At 44.7% G+C, this 20,622-nt stretch overlaps 1 protein-coding gene across 1 annotated transcript in view; it reads right to left on the bottom strand.

Annotated features, from left to right (window-relative positions):
* Positions 1-20,622, bottom strand: part of Gpc6 (glypican 6) — a 1,049,521-nt gene that overhangs the window by 9,270 nt on the left and 1,019,629 nt on the right. The window contains exons 7-8 of the mRNA XM_031362978.1: positions 19,428-19,564; positions 5,523-5,698 (exon numbers count right to left, since the gene is read on the bottom strand). Of these exons, the coding sequence (XP_031218838.1) occupies positions 5,523-5,698; positions 19,428-19,564 (313 nt within the window). The remainder of the gene's footprint in view (positions 1-5,522; positions 5,699-19,427; positions 19,565-20,622) is intronic.

Genomic DNA, 20,622 nt, shown 5'->3' with positions numbered 1-20,622 from the left:
GAGAGAGAGAGAGAGAGAGAGAGAGAGAGAGGATTGTGGAGATCGTTGGGCACAGGAGATTTGCCCCAGACACAGAAGAAGATGGTAGCATGAAACTGAAGACCAGGTAGGCAGTCGTGTGGCAAGGCTTAGACTAGAATAAACAGGTAATTAAGTTATGAGCTAGTCGGGGAACAAGCAAAGCTTTTGGCCTAGGCATTTATTTATTCATTATATATTAAGCCTCAGAGTCATTATTTCTGCAAACAAAGTGGATGGGTAGAAAAACATGAGGTTACAGATGGCTTTAACTAAATATGGTGCCCAACACAGCACACAGAATCCAAGCTTAGAACAAAAGATTCAGGCACGAGGCTAAAAGTTCCAAGCTTGGAACTAGACTAGAAGTCAGGCAGCTGTGTGCTGCCAGACAGGAGGCTTAGCCCTTTAAGACAAGAAAGTGAGGAAACCAGGGGGAGGCTGACTGTGGAGATGCAGGTCCCTTACCCCTGAAAGGTGCAGCATGGCTGGCTGCTGGAACAAGTGGGGGCCGGTGAGTAGCAAGTACAACTGGGACCTCGGCCACCTTCCGCAGGCGAAAAGCTTCCCAGAACTGCACCGTGAAGTGGGCTTGGGGAAAAGCTGCTGGGAAGCTAGCAGCCAGAGACTGAGAAAGGTACAGGAAACAGCAGAGACGCCATACCAAACGCAGCCTTTTAAAAAAAAGTCCCTACTAATAGAAAAGCCAGCCACTGGGGAGAAGGAGACCCACGGACTTCTCATAGTGAATGCGAGAACACACCAGCCTGCCACAGGCCCAGCGACTTCTCAGGGTTTGGTGAACAAAATGCAGCATGCAAAAGTGCTACCCAGAGCTGGGGCAAGCAGGTGTGGCTCCCAGCCTGCGTAGTCAGAGGCTGGCGAGGGCCAGCAGAAGGTGGGACCAGTGGGCGAGGCTTCTGAACACAAACATGGACACATGCTTGCCTCAGCAGACTGCAAACATACAGAAGCTCAGAAGGAGCATACTGGAGCTGCGATGGGACTGAACGGCCCAAACTCAACTGGTATGGTGCTATGTTAGAAAGCAATTTTATCATAATAAAGCAGACTTAGCTAAGGAGAGGGCTGGATGATGGAATGCTAGGTCACAGGCCACAGAACAGAAGTTAGAGCATTCTTCAGATCACAATAAGAAACCTTTGAAGGAGTCCAATCAGGAACCTACAATAATAACATCAGAGAGGGTGGTTCCAGATTGGAGACATCCAGATTGGGATATCGAGAAGTAGAATGTCAACCCACAGAAGTACAATATATTGGGTCAAGAATCCAGATTCTATGTATTGATGCTGCCTTAGAACAATGCCTTAGAACTATACTTTATGCGTTTCATTTTGCAGAGTTTGGAGGATTCAGATATGTACATTGTGTTGGTGCATCATACCGTTGATGCATGTTCAGAATTCCCGTGGGCTTTTGCCTTGAGCTCTGGGAAAGATGAATCTGAGATCTCACATTTATTAGAGATGGTGACTGTGTTGGAAGAGCCTTCAATCTGATTGAAGCTGATAGTGCTTCAATATATGTATCCATTAACACACAACAATATTTTAGATATTATTGCATAAAACTTGTTACAGATGTAGCTTCCATTCCTACAGGTCAAGCAACTATGAAGAGATAGACTAGACTGTAAAGGAAATGCTCACAGATCAAAAAGGAGGTTGGGGTGGATATGAGATTTCTCAGAGATAGAATAAATAGTGATTTGTTGACTTTACATTTTTGAATGTCATTGAGAGAGATAACACAGCCCCTGAAATACACTGGAGTTTAGAAAGGACCCATGAGTCAGATAAGCTTATGTATGTAATAACCTCAGAATGGAGGGATACACACACACACACACACACACACACACACACACATATGTGTGTATGTATATATATGTTGTGTCAGGAAGGAGACTTTGTATTTATTTCAACGGGAAAAGAAAAGCTGTATATTGTATCTGAAGTTTTGGAAATCAGATTTGACTGGAGGAGACCCCCCTGTGGGTCTGGCTATAGACAGAAAGAAAAAAAAAATCAAGAAAAGGAACAAGACAGGCAAAGTATATACTGATCCTCCTACATGGGAATACCTCTGAGACTGGCCAAGACGCGAACATGTTTCCAGCCAGAACATCAGCTAAGCATAGCCACTAAATCTTGTTGGCTACAGAATTCTCAAGACATGCTATTCTTTTAAATGGCACAGATAGGGCATTAAATTTCAGTTTGTTGTGCCATCCAAACTAACTTTTAAAGAAAGACAGATGCCTTACCTGCTTGAACAGAGAGCAGAGAATCATCTTTAACTGAATTGTGCACACTGCAAATTCATTCCATAGTTACGCAAATGTGGATTGTATAACACCCTTTAAAGTTTCCATGTTCACAGAGGAAAACCAACCCGAAAAGCAGCCCTGACAAGGTTCACCCTGAGGATGCTGAGGTGCTAAGACACAGGTAAGCCAGCATCTGCCTGACCCAACCTCACACTGCCTTAATAGCTGTGTCACTCCAGGACAGCTTCAAAGAAAGCTGCTGACCCAGTGGGTGAAGCATCCCAGACTGTTCCAGTCATCCAGTTAAGCCCTGGACTTCCTCAACAAGCAGAGACTGGACAACGGATGATGTAGCTCCCGTTCTTAAGACTGACCAATGCCTAGTTCCTTAAAGATACCCCAAGATAGCAAGAAACTACTTTAGAGAACTAGGCCCCATTCCCAAGAGGTGGGATGGATGGTTTTCTGTCATTCAGTATATGGTGGATGTTTGTCATCGTTTAAGGGGGTGGTGGTTACAAGTTGTTATGGCATTAGACAGGGCAAAAACAAAATTAGGGAGGTTAGATTCAGGAATTGATTTTTATCTTTCCTTTTCTTTCCTCTAACTTCCTTGTCCAATGTTGGGGGAAAAGAGGGTGGGAAATGAAAAGAAAAAGGTATGATATAGAAATAATAGAGGAATAATAGGAATAAAGAGTAGATTATTGAATCTATTCTTAAGTTATACAACTAGCCAAAAATCTTACATTGGTATAGATCTTTCCATAGTGATGCAGAATTAAGGTTATATTTGGGTACATAATAATATGTATTAACTCATTTTAAGGTATTGTACCTATGTAATTCTTAAAAATGCAATGTTAACTTTTAGTCCTTTTGAAAGCTGCTATTACAAACTGTTTAGGATAATTAAGAAATACAAGTTAATAGTTAATCAAACTTATGGTCATGTTAGATACTATTCTAATTTATCACAGAAATACATTTCCCAGGTTGAACAGATAGTAAATAGCAGGAAACAAGCAACATCTGCCTATTCAAATATACTGTAAATATATACTCTAAATATACTGTAGATAGGTGGTCTTCAAAAACCTCAAAGACCCATAGAATATGGCATTTAAAGATGTTTTATTAATAAAAGCCTTTTTTTTTTAAACAAAGAGACAGTTTTGCTCCTGTCAGTGCCTCAATTCCACTTCAAGGAAGACGATGGGCATTGAGGAGTCTCCATGTGGAGTTTGCTTCATTTGTGGCAAGCTAGCTACTGAGAAGGGAAGAAATTGCTCTCGCTTCAAGTGCAGACAGTATGGTGTCCAAACTGGACAGATGAGACACAGGGAAGTCAATCACCAAGCTCTGCCAAGACAGGGTAAGCAGTCCTTCACATTTCTTGCTTCACAGAAAGGTCAGCCAGATATTCTCATCCAGGAGACTCGAGATGGACACTCCAGTGTTACAGAAGGATGTGGAGGGGCTGTCCAGGCAGCCTTTTCCCTGTCATTTCTATAGTCTTGCTCTGTACTTTCTACAAACTCAGGGAATATTTATTCCTTCTCAGGTCTCCGATGGGGTTTAAGACTGGATAGTTATATTCTCACAAGCTAGTGTTGTTTAGGGTGTAAAATGTTTTTAAGTCTAAGAAGATGTTTTAGGTTGGTAATGCAAGTTGTGATAGGAATTGATTTAGGTACAGAACTCTGAGCTCATCAAGATAGGATAAATAGTAGAAGACTTTCTCCAAGCTTGCCAAATACATATGGTATGGAATGGACTTTATAAATGTAAATCTTACCTGATAGCTTTCATAATTATTCTTATTGTACATAATTTATAAATGTTAGAGAAAGAAACTTTTATTGGGCTCAAAGGGGGAAAATGTAGAGATGCTGTCTTGTGAAATGTCTGGAAGCTTCACCTGACAGTAAAAACAGCCTATGATCACTGAGCTGAGGCAGGGCTAGAAGGTGGAACATCTGGCAGACAGAGAAGATTCTGTGAGATCGTCAGGTGCAGGAGATCCCTCCCAGATACAGAAGAGGATGGTCATATGAAACTGAGGACCCGGTAACCAGACATGTGGCATGACTTAGACAAGAATAAATGGGTGATTCAGTTGTCAGCTAGTCAGGGAACAAGCAAAGCTTTTGTCCTGGGCATTTATTCATGACATATTAAGTCTAAGAGTCATTATTTCTGGGAGTAGCATGAATGGGTAGAAAGATACAAGGTTACAGACAGACAGTTTTTAACTAAAACTTTTGAGCCTTCATCAATTTAAGAAATGCTTATAATATTGTTTTTGAGAGACAAGATGGGGACTCAAGTCCAGCTTGTAAAGAAATCTGTAGAAGATTCTTTAGGTGTGATGGGGGAAGCAGGACTCTGGGACAGATGTAAATGTTGTTATAGAAAAGACAAGGTAAAAACACTTCATCATAAATGGATCAACTGGTAGATGAAACTATATTTTTGCTTTCGTATGGTTAACTAATTCACTTGGAGCTGGGGTGATAGTTCGGTCAGTCAAGAGTTTGTTGCGTAAGAATACAAACCTGAGTCAGATCCTTAACACTTACAGAAAAAGTCAAGCACAGGTATGTGTACCTAAAATTTAAGCATTGGAGAAGCATAGACAAGAAGACCCCTAGGGCTCACAGGCCAGCTAGCCTAGCTGAAGTGGTGAGCTCCAGGGCTCAGTGAAAGATCCTGTCTCAAAAAATACGAGGTGCCAGGATGTGCTGGTTTCCTTGGAGGGATCTTCCTTTCTCAGAGGTGAAGGGTAGGGGGAGTGAGGGAATGGGAAGAGAGGGGAATTATGATTCGGATGTAAAGTGAATAAATAAATAAATTGAAAAAGTAAGGTTAATAACACCTGAGAAAGAATATTTAAGGCTGACTTCTTGTCTATACTTGTAGCTAAATGGATATGATCTCTCTCTCTCTCTCTCTCTCTCTCTCTCTCTCTCTCACACACACACACACACACACACACACACACACACACACACACCACACAGCTGTTTATTAGGAGCAATTGTGGTTTCAGTTAGCCCGTACATTTTGTGGCTCAGACTGGAAAAGCTTTGTGATTAAGGAAGAATGACATGTAATCAAAGATATTCATTGCTCTTGGAGAAAAACTTAGAGCATACTCTATCAGGAACCTTTGACTGTGGAGTTCACTGGTCTGTGAGAGCTTCCTTACTTGTGTCTTGGAAGTTGACGTCATTTCCATTGTATGCATTCTTCAGTTTGTTGGTCATCACTCGGAGAGCCATGATCTGCTGTCTGATGAAAGTGTCTGGCCGTGTGATGTCCACCTCCACCTCAGGATTGTTGATTTGGTTGGTCAGCCCATCGTTCATGATCTCAGGCAAGTATCTGTAGGGCAGAGAGGAAGACATGGGTCAGGATGATGTTGCGGTGACCTCAGAACCAAACACTGCCCTGCTGTCTCAGATGGGAAGCCAAATCACCTGGTGAATGAGAACAGTAGCGAATACCTGAGAAAATGAGTCAAGCAATAAAAGGAAATGTTCTGAGATGGGATGCAGATAGAAGGGCTTCACACTCATTTTTAAAGTGCAATGAGGTTTTATGTAGGTTTATCTATGAATAAGTGCTAAATGGTAGAGGAGGATCACCATTTCCACAGGTTAACTCCATTTTTCCCTTCTCCATCCAAAGAGTTCTGAAACTTTAGTCAAGACTGTGATAGGTTCCTAGTACAAAGATTCTTCTGGATATTAAAAAAAAGTCTTTGAGATGTTTTATGAGAAGTCAGTGATGGCTTATGCCTTTGACACGTCTATAATGGTTTTTGTTTTATATTTTGGCAGTGCTGGGAGTCAACCCAAAGTCAAACACTTGCATGCTAGGCAAGTGTTCTACCATTGTGCTGCACTCATATCCGAGGCTTTTAATTGTGCAATAGCATCTTGGGTCGAATTTTGCAGGTGTGTCAACATTCAGTAAAAGAGGCTAATATCTAATAATAGTTAATTCTTCTTGTTTAATATTTCTTTTGTCAGTCTTTCAACATCTTGTCTAATGTCACCCAGATGGTTTTATACAAAGGGAATAAAGTACCCATGAGCGTGTTCAGAGAGCCTGTGAATACTTATGCTCATGACCTATCAACTCTATACCGATGTCAGGAAACTCTTCTCACATGCTTTTTTTCCTTCTTCCTCTGCATTTTTCTTTGGATTATAGATGTTTACAGTGGCTCAAACAAACTTTTATTGGCACTCCATTCTTCTCTGCATGTTCCCTGCATGTGCTGTCTGGTTAACATTCCTAAAACATCACTCCCCCGTCTCTCCTCCATGTAAACTCTTTAGAGGACTGTGGTTTATGTCAAAAGAACACTCTCTGTAAGGAGCTATACTGTAAAATTCCAGCCCACCAGCCCATCTAACAGAGAAGTGCGCCTTTCTACCATTGCATGAAGTAGAAAGCCAAATCCAAGTGACATGGCGTGTGGTAAATGGCAAAACTGAGCTCTGTAAGACGCCCAAGCAAACCAACTGGGCCCAGGAAGGGGGTGGGGTACTGGAATTTACTTTCAGGTGTCACACTCAGTTAACAACCCGGGGTCTGCAGCTGGCATCTGAAGTATATATATGTCTGTTAGTGTGTGTGTGTGTGTATGAGTGTGTGTGATTATGTGTGTGTGTATGTGTGTATGAGTGTGTGATTATGTGTGTGTGATTATGTGTATGAGTGTGTATGTTATTGTGTGTATGTGTGTAAATGTGTGATTATGTGTGTGTGATTATGTTTGTGAGTGTGTATGTTATTGTGTGTATGTGTGTAAGTGTGTGTGATTATGTGTGTGTATGTGTGTATGAGTGTATGTGTGTATGAATGTATGTGATTATGTGTGAGTGTGTATATTATTGTGTGTATGTGTGTGTATGTGATGGTGTGTATGAGTGTATGTGGTTATGTGTGTATGATTATGTATGTGAGTGTGTATGTAATTGTGTGTGTGTATGTGTGTGTGCAGTTTTGGGGACAGAGCTTCAATGATTGTCAAAACTAAACTGGTTTAGAAAACACTCAAATGCTGTCAGATCACTCAAAAGCCCTCAGATCTGATCACTAATTTGTTAGTGGTCCCATCCACATTGGGAGGAACCAGTATTGACTGTGCTTGGAGTGGGTGGGGAAGCTGGACAACTTCCCCCCAGCACAGTGTTCTGCAGATGAGGAAGCCAGACAGAGCTTTGTTTTTGTTATTGTCTTTTTCTGGCCCATAAATGATTTATATATTTAAATAGGACCTGCATTTTGTCCTAAAACAGTTCCAGCTTTCAGGAAACTACCCACCCTTTTATGGGCATCTAGGCGTGGCTGAGCGTTCTGGGTGCTGCACAAACCATATCTCCAGCTTGAGGAACTAAGTTGGCCCTGATACCCAGCTTCAGCTCTGTGGTCACCAGGACATGCAATCTGTACCAAGAGGGTTTCCTGTTGTCATGATTTTTATTTAGGGATTTTCAAAATATGCAGAAATAGAGCTACAATGAACCTCTGTAACTAATCTGGATGCCCTTCTCTATTTCCTACAAAGAAAGGTGCCATCTACGTCTGTGTCCTGGTAAGAAACAAATGGCACACTGGAGAGACAATAAGGACCATTCAATGGAAAGAGTATTTATAAGGCCACCAAGGACACTGTACAAGGTGGCAACAACCAAAGGAACCACAGAGACAAAGGACAGGCATGTGACCAGAATGCACAGCAGTGGAAGCAACAGCCAGACACCAGAGGGCGCTGTGTCTAACACGTCCTGGCAGGGAGGGAGCTAGTCCCTATTGGCTGAGCCTAACTGGAAGCCAACTGACAGGGAACTCAAGAGACCTTGAGGTGGCCCTCCAAGGTACAAGCAGAGCCCAGGGTGGAGGCACAGAAGAGCTCTTAGGGGACAGCAAAGGCTTTTGAAGTAGTATTTTCTCTCTGCTGCTGGTCTTGCTCCATAGCTCAGGCTAGCCTCAAACTTGAGATGATTGCTGAGATCACAGGTATATCATGCATGCCTCTCTTCGAGTGTGCTGCTACAAGTGCAGACTGTGGTTTATGAGCCCTCAGGCTGGTGGCCCTGACTAAGTCTATCACTATTTATCTGCTCCTCTTACTGCTATCGGTGGAGAGCTGGGAAAGCTTCCTCTGTTTGCTCATCCCCACTTTGGGAATTACGAACTGCCTTCATGCTTAGAATTTTTTCTCTTTCTGAAAGTTACTTTTCAAATGCCAGAAACCAAGGGCTACAACATCTGCAAGGAGGACCACACACAGTAGGAGTGTCCACACACAGTAGGAGTGACACTCAGGTAGGTGGGAATCAAGTGCTATGCAGGACATATCTGTACAGGAATTGGTTTACTTATTCAAGTAAGAGGTCTCCAGGATAAACTGTGTATTTCCACCCACAGTTTGAACAAATAAAAGCAAAACTCAGAGTGCACGGCAAATTCTTTCCTATGAAGCTTCAAGTTATTTCTGCCCCCAAAATAACCCTAAGAGGAAAACAATGAAATCCAAGTACCCATAATATCTTTATGTTTTACACTAAAGCACAAACTCCTACCATTCTTTTTAATATATCCGGATTATAAGCAAATTCTTGCTGACCTCTGAGATTGCCCTCCCAAAGTAACCCTTCACACCCACCACTAAATTGTCTGCTACTGACACAACACGTGACTGCCAGATTCCTGGAGTTCGGTTATGATGACGGCCCACCAGAAGACGTGGCAAGCACAAGCCGTCATCAGCTGCTGACACGGTTTGAGGGGCTAAGGCGATGGCCGGGGCTCCTGATGCTCTGTACTCTGGTCGTTATTCCTGCAGCTGTGCCCGGGCTGAGTCAGAGGGGCGCCGTCTCTCTGGCACGCTGTGTGCACTGCTTAGCTAGCCAAGTCTCATTTATCAGCAGCTTGCTGCAATAGCTTCCATGGGAATGTTGCCCTTGGGAATCTGTACATCCAGCATCAATAAGAGACTGCCAAGCAAACCCAGCGTCTCACTGTGCTTGGCGATGCTCAGCCACTTACGATCAAAACAAGGAGCAGTGCACTTGTGCCCCCCAGAATGTCTTCTCCTCTTGGTGTTTTCCAAGGGTGACTTCAGAAATTTAAACATAAAACAGTTGGGAAATAAAATAGCTATTTCTGCCACTGTCGGCACAAATGCTGATGCAGTATCTGCAGAAGACCACTGTGCGCTTGGACGGGATGTGGAAGGAGATGGAAAAGGATGTGAAGGAATCTCAAATTCTGCAAGAACAGGCCGATCATTGAACCCAGAAGGCCCTTTCTTTGTCCAGATTTGGTGCAAGTCATTTGAGTGACAACGACCCACATCTCTGGGGACATGAGTAACAGTGTTGGCACCGATAGCCCAGGCTGCAAGGCCGGGTGCACGTGCACTACGAGCAAGGAGAACTTAGATTTGAGGACGACTTGGAATGCCAAATAAGGGTGTCATCCCTGCCAATTATTCATGTTATGGTGTGGCAAGTGGGTGGCACCCGAGGCCAGCCAGCCAGAGGCTCACTTTGTCTGGCTTCTGTTTGCGAGAGCGTGGCCAGCAGCTGAACTTCGCAGGATTACTTTTCTTCACATCTAATTTCATGTTGTTAATGTAGGGTTGCTTGATTACCACCAAGCACAGCTTATGAGGGTGGAGGAGTCCCAGGAGAAGTTAGGGAGCACTGAAGGAGAGAGAACACATTCTACTTTGTGGGAGGGTAAGGGCTACCCACTGTGTGCCAGGAAACCCACTGCCACAGGTGACGGCTTCTGTAACCTAAGAAACATTGACGTGCTTCTTATAGATGGGTTCTGGTGGCTAACCACTGTGCTTGCCACCTGCTCCTCAAGGATGAGCTGGGGTTTTTGGGAAGACCTGGGTGCTCTGTAAATGTGCTTGCTGGGAGAAGAGGCATGGCAGCCTACGGGCATGCTCTAGTGCTTATCAGACACTCATGTAAGTTCTCATATAAGTGGCTACCTAGGCGAGGAAGGGACACTGATTGACCTTCGAGTTTGGGACTTATTAGCTACTAAGAGTCTAAGCAGAGAGGGGCCAGGGAGTGAGCCGCGGGGTAGCTAGGAATCACCGTGGGAGTTGTGTCAGACACTGAACTATGACAAAATGTCCAAGAAAACCAAGTTCAAGAAGGGAAGTTTGCTTGTGGTTCTCTGTTGGAGAGATTTTTATCCATGCTCATCTGTTGCTTTGGGTGTGTGGGAAGGAGTCAGAAGACCGTGGAGGGAGATGCATGGTGTGGGGAAGGTGCTCTCCTCATGAAAGCTAGGAAGCAAGGGCTGAAAGAAAGGGACTGGAGATAGCCCGTTTCCACTAAGGATGTCTCCAGGGACTGGAGATAGCCCGATTCCATTAAGGATGTCTCCAGTGTCCCCTCTCTTCTATGCTTACCGCACCCTACTCCACCATCTTCCATTGATACCATTAAACTGTAAATACACCAGCAGACTGACCCACCGCGTCAGTCAGGGCCTCCTCATCCGATCAGCTCTTCAAGCTTAGCTGTTAAGCACTGCATGGGGAAGCTCTTAACACCTAAGACTTTCGGATAGGGGTGAGGATTAATCTTAAGACAAACAATGAGGCTGAGTGGGAATTGGGGTGCCCAAGTGCTGGCCTGGGTTTCAAGTGCCTGCTCCTCTTGACTAATGCTACCCTCGGCACAGTCGGAGAAGCAAGAGAAAGCCAATTTCCCTCACTTGTTACCATAAATGAGCTCCGTGGGATGCACATCTCCATAGAAATTTCTAGTGTAAGCTACACACTCCTTCATTTTCAGCACGTTCAAAAGCCTTCCCGAGGTAAGAAGATACGTGGTGTACACAGACCCAGAATTTATGTGCAGTTCCAAATTTTGAACATCTCCATTTTTTTTCCTTCCTGCAATCCATTTGTTAGCAAGCCATCATCAAATCTGAAATATGGCCAATTACAGTCCTCATTTCTCCCACTTAGTGCCACACTAATGCATTTTTCTACAGAAATCCTAATGCATTTGATTGCAGGATGTAGATCCAGACCCCACTGGGAACATTACATAATATGCAGTATGTTCACTGTGGTAATTTTCTCAAATCAGAAAAAAAATCTGGATTCTAAAAAGACATATGGTCTCAAGGGTTCCACATAAGCGACGTAAACCTGTGATATCTGTGGCCTCTTTTTTTAGCTTATTTAAATCCATACCTAGACTTTATACACCTTAGGATGGCTAGTATTCAAAACAACAAACAAACAAAAAGTAACAAGTATTGGTGAGGTCACAGAGAACGGCAACCCTGACCACCGGCTTTGTGACAATACCATGCTTCAGCCTGTGGAAGGACAGCATGGCGGTTTCTCACAATATACACACGATTGCTCTCCCATCCAGCAGCTCTGCCTCAGATGTGTGTACAAGAGAACAAAAAGCAAAGGCTTGTGCCCATATTTATACCTCTGCTTGTAGCGCAGCATCATTGCCAACAGAGCAAATGTTAAAATCATGCAAGTACCTATTTATGGGTAGACTAATGGATACAATGACAGGAAAGGCTGGCACACCAGAGAAGTACTCTGGGGGGCAGAAACTCCCACATTTGGTGTAACAATGAGAAACCTCAAGGACTGCAGGCTAAGTGACAGAAGCCAGGCAGGAGCCCTATATGACTTCATGTCTATGAGCTACCTACGACAGCTTGCTCTCCCCTTGGCCCACCACGGAGCACCCCTGACCCTCCTCCAGTGCAGTGGCTGAACTCAATGGTGCCACATTCGACGGCTGCCAGTTTTCTTCTCGGAGGATTTCTCACCTTCCCAATGTGTTCGTCTGGCTGGGTACAGATGGAGTATTTTACGGTTCTTTGAAGGACCGCTCGATGTTTCAGGGCATCTTTTGCTAGCAGACTAGAGCAGCATCACCCTGCCGGCTCACTCTCTTCACAGATCTCCCAGCCCCCGCCATCACTCCATCTGCTCAGACTTACCCAGTCACGGCTCACGGCGGCTGGCAAGGTTGACTGACCTGTTTTCTGGATTGTTCCACTTCCCCTACTTCTTACAAGTTACAGTGCCTACCCTTTGTTCGTGGGAAGGATTTCCTTGGGGGATACAGTGTTTCTGGGAGGATCCGATGCTTTGAAACACCATGGTGGCTGGCTCCCTGGAAGAACTAACTGCCATGGGTCAAATCGATCTTTGTTCCTTAGCCAGGTCCTTAATTACCTCTTCCCAGAAGGTGGTGTGTGTGTGTGTGTGTGTGTGTGTGTGTGTGTGTGTGTGTGTAGTGCCGGATGTCTCTTGGAACTAGTTTATAGACCAGGATGGTCTCAACCTCACAGAAATACACCTGCCTTTGACTTCTGAATGTTGCTATTAAAGGTGTATGGCACCAAGGCCAGGCACCCAGAAGGTGTTTTAAGGGAAGGACACATCGACAGTGATGCATTAACCTGTAGGGAGCAAAAATGATCTTTGCTACTTTTATAGTTGGGTGGGGTGAGGGGAGAGTCAGGCAATGACGGGCACTAGGGCTCTACATAGCCCCAGACAACCGGCATCCTACCAGACAACATGCGGGCGGGCGGGACGTGAGGTTCACACTGTATCCGTGGCCTGCCCTGCCCTGCCTTTCTCTTTGGATAGCAAGTCCTGAGAAAGAGAGAGCAATCCTAGAGGAAGTTAGGGATCATGCTGTTTACTGCAGCCATGTCCGAAGAAAGCAGAATTCCGCTGTCCAAGAGCGGTAGGTAAGTCAAGAGCCCGAGTGGACGGTAGTGAGCTTTGTTTTGTGGCTGGGCAGAGCCTGCCGCGTGCTTCCTAACCGAAGAGGAGTTTTATTTCCCTCTAAGCCTCAGCTTTGCTGCCTCCCACCTCATCATTCTCCCGCGCCATCAGCTCATTCTGGACACAGGTTTCCCAGACCAGGCTTCTCAGGAGTGACTGATGGCCGCATGTGTCCTCCTAGGGTCTCCAGGTTCACCCTGGGACCTTTAGGAGGCCTAGATTTGTAACCTGCTCCATGAGTCTTTGGTTTTTTTTCCCCTTTGGCTTTCTAGATTACTATTGAGTTCCCCCTGTAACTTAGTAGCTTCCTTTCAGCTCCTATTTGTCTGAGTTGAGTCAGAGTGCTCCTCCGTCTTCTCCCATCCACCCCTAGAAGTTGCTTCGGTCAGTGAAAAATGGGAGGCGTAGAAGTTCTCCCTGTCGGCTCATCTGCTGCTGGTCGCTGAGGTGATCCCTAGACTTCCTCTCTCAGGCCACAGACACTGACAGGAATGTTGAGGAAAGGCCCGAATTTGCCCTTTGGATCAGTCGTGTGAGCTTCTATGCACAGACTGCTGGGAACTGGACTTCCAGCGTGTTTTTAGTATAGTTCTCAAGGTAATTTGGAGGTTGGGACTTTTGGAAGTGATTAGCTGAGGAGCTGAGGTGGGTGCTGGGAACCAAACATTGTTTCTCTGAGAGAGAAACAGATGCCCTTAACCTCCGAGCCGTCTTTCCAGACCAGCTGTCCAGTATTTTAAAGGACTCCATGCTCCGGCATTCCTCACTCAGAACCACTAGATGTGTGGACCCAACATCGGCAGCAGCTATGTGACCTGGGAGCTTGTTAGAAACACCAAACCTCACTCAGGTCTTGTTTATAGCCCTGTTTCTGTGGCTGTGATAAAAAATACCCTGACATAAAGGAAGCGAGGGGAGTAAAGGTTTATTCAGCTTACAGACCCAGGTTATCACCATCAAGGGAAGTCGGGGCAGACTCAGTAGCAAGGTGCGCCACATCCATAGCCTTAAGCCCAAGAAAATAGATACGTGGGTTCTTGCTTGCTTTCTTGCTGTCCATCCATCAATATTCTCCTCTCTTATATGGTTCTAGAACTCTTGCCCAGGGAATTATCCTGTCCACAGTGGGTTGGGTCCTCCTATATCAATTAACAATCAAGACAATCACTCATAGACAAGCCTACAAGTCAACGTAATCTAGAAAACCCCTCATCAAGACTCTCTTCCCATATAACTCGGCGTAGTGTCAAATGAACAATAAACACTATACAGCACAGGGACCGTCTCAAACTCACAGCTTTTCTCAGTCCAGGCTCTCTAACAAAAATGCCGTTAAACGCATGGATTATGTAGGAGAAACTGTAGGAGCAACACTAGTTTCTCAAAGCTCTGGGGGAATGGGGCATTCAAGGCAAAGGTGTTGGTTGACATTGTCCAGTGATGTCACTGGAAATGGCTAAATTATTGTTCTACCCTCATTTGAGGCAGGGGAGAGAAGGGAGTGAGATGCCATATTTCTCTCTCTCTCTCTCTCTCTCTCTCTCTCTCTCTCTCTCTCTCTCCCCTCTCCTCTCCCTCTATCCCTTCTCTATCCTGTTACAAATGTACTAATTACACTGTATTTCATGATCAAGTTATCTTCCAAAGGTCCCACCTCTAGTACCAACACATTGGGAATATTGGGGTAGATGGATGGGAGATCTTAATATGAGGTTTGAGGGGGAACAAACCTTCAGTTTACAACACAACCAAGCAGAATCTACCTTTATGCCAGATTTCCAAAAGTTAAACCAACACACTACCAAAGCTAGAGTAGCACCACTCTAGGTTTTATGAACAATTTTATAGACACATCTCACCGATCTTCTCAGGAGGTCAACAGAGGCAGAAAGGTTCTTGTGGTTACCTAGCCTGCCCATCAGAATAGAGATCCAGATGCCAGTAGGGCAGTGGGTATCACCTACAGTTTGTCAATGGGAAGGGTCTCCTCTATTCCACTTCCTGCTGCAGGGGAGAGCCATTGTGCAGTGGGGAGCACTGCGGGGAGAGGCAATGGCTTAGAGCAGCCACTGCATGCATACCCTTGACCATGGTCTCAACACCACAGACCATGTGGCCACTCCTACAAGACTGACCTATGTGTGTGTATCATGCCACCATCAGTTCATCAGCTGCCATTGAATTAATAGTAGCTCTTTGGAAAAATAAAACAATCACTGTTATAAATGGACATGCCCACTCTGGAGTCATTTTGATTTCAGAAACATTAAAATTGGAAACAGGCACATTTCTGGGTCCAAGAAGTATGATGAAGAAGATTGGGAGAAAAAATGGGAGTTGGAACAGAAAGATGTGTCTGAAGGAGTCTGATGGGTAAAACACAGAGAGGAAGAAGCAGCTGGCTTCTCAGAGACTGGTGCTCTGCATTCACTGTATAAACTCCATGACACTCTATCAATCTTAATGGACTGGTGTTCTTTGTCCATTAACGTGTGGTGAGAAGTATATTTCTTAATAATAAACTTTCACATGGTTGACAAGAATAACCTTCTTTCTTCATCTTTGTTTTGCAACTGATCCTAAACATTAGAAAAAAAAATGTCTGCCATCTTCAAATTCATATTTTGAAAGTGGATGAACAGTTTTTGTATTATATATGGATTCTTAGCTATCACTGTGTGTTTAATCAACATATAAAACTGTACAAACATATAGGAACTCATGTGACATTTGTATACATGTATACTCGTGCAATGCTCAAATCAGGTTAAGTGTATCTAACTCCTCATACAGGTATTAATTTTTTTTTGTGGTAAAAATATTCAAAATACTTTCTTACAGCTTTGTTGAAAGAAATACATAGTATGTTATGGTAAAGTCATCTTACAGTACACAGCCCACCAGAGCTTATTTCTGTTCCCTACTTATAACATAGCACCCATTGATGAACCTATGTCCCTGAATGTGTTCTCCAAGTTTCAAAATCTTTCTGTAGAATTTAAGTAAACAAAAACTAAAAAAAAAAAACAAAAAAAACAAAAGCAAAACCAAAAAAAAAAAAAAACAATCAAACAAACAAAAAACCCAAACAAAATAACCATCACCATCAAAAACCACTTTTTTTCCTCCATGTAATTCTAGATCTTTTGATATTTGGAAAAGATAGGTTCAGCAAATTTAACAGAACAAGTCTGGATTTGTTCTCTACTTACAAAGTCAGCAAATAGAAGGTTGCAACAGTAATATAATTACTATAAATACCAATACACTACAAATACTAATATACTACTACAAATACTAATATAGTCACTACAGTAGAAGACCTCAACGGGAACATAATTGAGTCAAAAATATTTGAAAACCCCACCTTTTAAAATAATACACAGATTGCAAAATAAAATGTATAAATACAAGAATAGTCCTAGAGACTGCATTAAACTTGATTATTTTTCTTCACTGTGTAAGACCTTACAGGTGCTCCTACTTGTATCAGGTTGAAATTCAAGTGTGGTTCTTGAGCCCTGGGGGGCGCTCCTGAGCCACAGCATCAAGTATGATGGCGCTGCTCCCAGGTCCATGTCCTCTCTCACGTGACTGCAAGTTTTCACGTCTTTGCCCCACTGTCATCTCATATCATCTCCTGGTCTAAGCTGTGGGTCATGACCTCAAACAGAGTCACATAACTCTGGAAGTCAGGAAATTCTGTCAATGGTAAGAGATTTGTGACTGCACAATGACCAGAATAATGTAAAACCAAATGTGCGGTAAAGCTGTGATGTTTCTGGCCATGGGTGCTATGGCTGGGTCACTCAACGTCGTGGCATCCACGGTTCTGAACAGGCAACATGGACACTTGGCACTGCATGTGATGCCCACTATGTGATGACAAAGGATGGTGTGTGACTCTCCTTGACTCATAATCTAAACTAATAATCATAATCTAAAGAGAGTGTTATGAATCTCAGTGTTTTTACTGCACATACAAAGTTTTCACTCTTACAGAAATTTAATTATAAGTTACTTATAAGAAACAAAAACTTCGGAGCAGGTGAGCTGGCTCGGGCATTAAGAATACAGACTGCTGTCCCAGAGGATCTGGGTTCAATTCCTGGCACACACATCTGCCCGCAGTGGTCCCAGGACCTCCCACACCCTCTTTGCGCTCTGTACGTGAGGCTCTCAGGTACAGTCAGTACCTTCACACATGAAGACAGATAATCCCAAGCATAAAAATAAATAATAAATTTTTAAAAAATCTTAAAAAAACCCAAGACTCTAAGTATATTCGTCTTGTCGTTCCTCAGAATATAAGCATCAGATTCATTTATTTTTAGATAGTGATGTGTTAGAATTCTGATTTTTGGAAACTGCTAGTTTTGCTGCCGACTTGGCTTGATATATATATATGATGTATGTACAAGTCCCATGTAATGATATATATATATACATGGACTTGGCTTGGAATTACATCAGAATTTTCCAAAATTTCTCAAATGGTCCTAAACACATTTCTGTCATTTTATGCTACATATTTATATGAAACAGTATTTGTTTGTTTGTTTAAGGGGCACAGGAATGCTGGGCTGGAAAGGGAGAGGTTTTTCTTGTTGATCGGGTGCCAGGCACTGGGATCCAGGATCCTTCCCTAGGTGCTTCAACCTCATAAGGGTGAGCTTGGACAAACTGCCCTGACCTCCCTGTAGCTCTTCCTTTGAAGTCTTTTATGTTTCTATTCATTTCTTGTCAGAGTTTAGTTTGTTCTCCTGCCCACTAGCATAAACACTCTCTACATTCCCTTTTGTAGGTAGTCACACGTGTGCAAATATCCAACAACCTGTGTGACTGTTCATGGGAACGAGGTTCACAGCACAGCCTGCATTTGGGCCAGCGCTGGATGGTACACACGGTCTGGAGCGAGCCGCCCGTTGGGGCATCTGCAGCAGGGCCACCCCTCTGGTCACCTGCTCAGCCTGGCGGTGTCTTTCTGGAGTGACTTTGGGAGCTGATGCATCAGAGGTGTTAACTCACAGCTGAATTTTTCTGTCCATGGGTGCCATGCTGCTCATAGCATCAATCTCCCTCTCTCGTCTCAACCTTAGGTTTGAACAATGACCCGTTGGGGCAGCTTGAATTGGTTGTGGATCTTTCTGCAGCTGTCCTGGTTTTACCTGGTAGGCCCTTCCTCGTAAGGTAGGCAACACTCTCCCCAAACAGATGGTATGAAGTGCAAGGAAGCAGTGTGAGAACCTGAGGTGTCCTCCCTGCTCTCTGCCTAGCTCTGGCAGGTTCTTCAGAACTGCTTCTCACGCACCTTGCTCCTCACTTGGATCACAGCTGGTTTCTTTAAACCTGCCCAGTAAGACCCTCCCAAATAGAAGTCTTTCCTAGCTTCTCCACCTGCTGGGCAGTCCCCAAAGATTCCCTGAATCCAATTAGCCAGCTGCCTTACCCACCTGCAGCCCCATTGATGCAGGCCTGGCAGATTCCTCTCCTCATGTCCTGCTCAGTGTGCCAACTCCCAGCCACTTTCACCATCCAACTTCTCCACCCCAGGCAAACTTGGTCCAAGCCATGTCTGAGCTGAACCAACAGATTCAGAAATGTCTTACCAAATGGCCACAGCCCTGGTCAGGAGAGTAGGAAGAGAAGAACAGAGCCACAAGGGGGACCCAATGGGCCTTCGGAGCTATGGAACCTTCTGGGTCCCTTCAGTACTGTTTCCTCTCCATTTTTTTTTCACCTCCCCACTGAACGCTATGAGTTTCTTTTTCTCCAAAGATGAAAATATTACAGTTGAATTTTCATTTCCTGTTTAACTTGTGATTTAAAAAAAAAAACAAACAAAAAGACAAAATAGGAAAAAGAGCTCTGCAGATTTAGCTAAGGATAAAAATAGCTATGCTCTCTTCAAGTCATTAAGTGAACATAACGGGCTCTTTGTGATCTGAGGCTATCTGGAAGCTGGCATCTGTCACCACCCTCTGTCCTCATCCAGAGGCGAGGCAGTCAGGACAAGGATTCAGCGCTTAATGGAACCTAGAGAGTAAGTGCTCCCACGTGCGTGCTCATCAAACCTGCCGCTCTCAGCAGCTGTCACCAAGTGGCTCCCTAGCCCTCCGCCCACCACTGCTTTTTGCATAAACAGGTCTGTGGTGGTGCCAGGAGAGTCCTGCAGGGCCAAGGGTGCTGTGCCCCATCCGTGCTGCCCCATCGACACTTCCTTGAGTGTGCTGGCCCATCCTTGCCTCTCTGAGCTTGCAGTCCCACCCATGCACCCAGGCACCTCACCTGGCTTTGCTGTGTCCATTCCAGCACTCCTCATCATTGGAGGTTCCTGCTGTCACACGCTCATCCTTGCAGATGGTGTAGGGCAATGCTGACCAGACCTTCTTAGAGAGCTTCAGTTTCTCTTTTATGTCTGTGACCTGATCAAGAAACCGAGAAAGAGGGTGACCAGTCTCGCCGGGCTTTGTTTGCCTCTTTATGTAAGGATGCGACAAACTGATGGTGAGAGACCATGGCCACAAAGCACAAGCTACTGGCTTTTAACAGAGAATGAAACCATGCTATAGGACCGACTGCCCAGAAAGTCTCCCACCTTCGTGTCCCTCCCGCTCTCTGGGAGGAGCGCAGGCTGCTGCCTCCCTTGTCCCCTTCTTGTCTGTCTTGTCCTTTGAATTAACACCCAAGGAAGTGTCCCACCTGCTGTTGGGACACTCTACTGCAGAGAGTACCTGTTGCAAACACCCTAAATACAAGCTTTAGACCATCCTGGATGTCGGGTGAATGCCCCAAAACAATGCACCAAGAGATAAAACAACATTTCCCAGTGGACCATCTGTGTCTGCAGAAGTCAGTATTGTGAGCTAAGCTGCTGCTGAGCGAGCGACAGTTAAACCATGCCATGAAGCTTAGTAAGGTAGAGTGGGTCGGGACCCAGAGATTCAGTGGGCACACACCTGAGACTTAGGCGCCTCCCCATGGCTTCCTTGATCCCTATCCTCTCACTCCCCCACCCCTAGATCCCTGCCAGACTCCTGGCCTGGAACACATGCCACACTCCCCACATAAGGAAACTTGACCTGTGGTCACGTAGCCCAGAACAGAGTTCTCCATGCTAATGAGGTAACTAGAGGCCCCGAGGGCTTAGCCAATAAGCTTCCCTTCCCAGACATTCCTTCCTGCAAAAGGTTTTTAATCTCAGGACCACCCTGAGAAGTGGGTATGAATCTGTTTGCTACAACGAATGGTCAACAAACAGTCTAGAGCCATGGAGTGTCCTTTTCAAGACCTGCTGTGGGGAGGCATGAAGAAGGCATTTGACTATCCAACTGTGGCTTAATTCTCCCAGTGTTCCCAGCTACAACTGCCACAAGCGAAAGACAATCAACCCTGAGACAAGCCAGAGCTCCCCATCCCCGCTGGCGAACTCCGCCCCGCCCCGAGTCACATGCTCTTCTCCTCCTGAGGGTCCCCTGACTCC

This window comes from Mastomys coucha, unplaced genomic scaffold (genome assembly GCF_008632895.1).
Source record: "Mastomys coucha isolate ucsf_1 unplaced genomic scaffold, UCSF_Mcou_1 pScaffold9, whole genome shotgun sequence".
In the NCBI taxonomy this organism is placed as follows: Eukaryota; Metazoa; Chordata; class Mammalia; order Rodentia; family Muridae; genus Mastomys; species Mastomys coucha.
The sequence above is the reverse complement of the archived record's forward strand: the minus strand, read 5'-3'. Positions and strand labels throughout refer to the sequence as shown.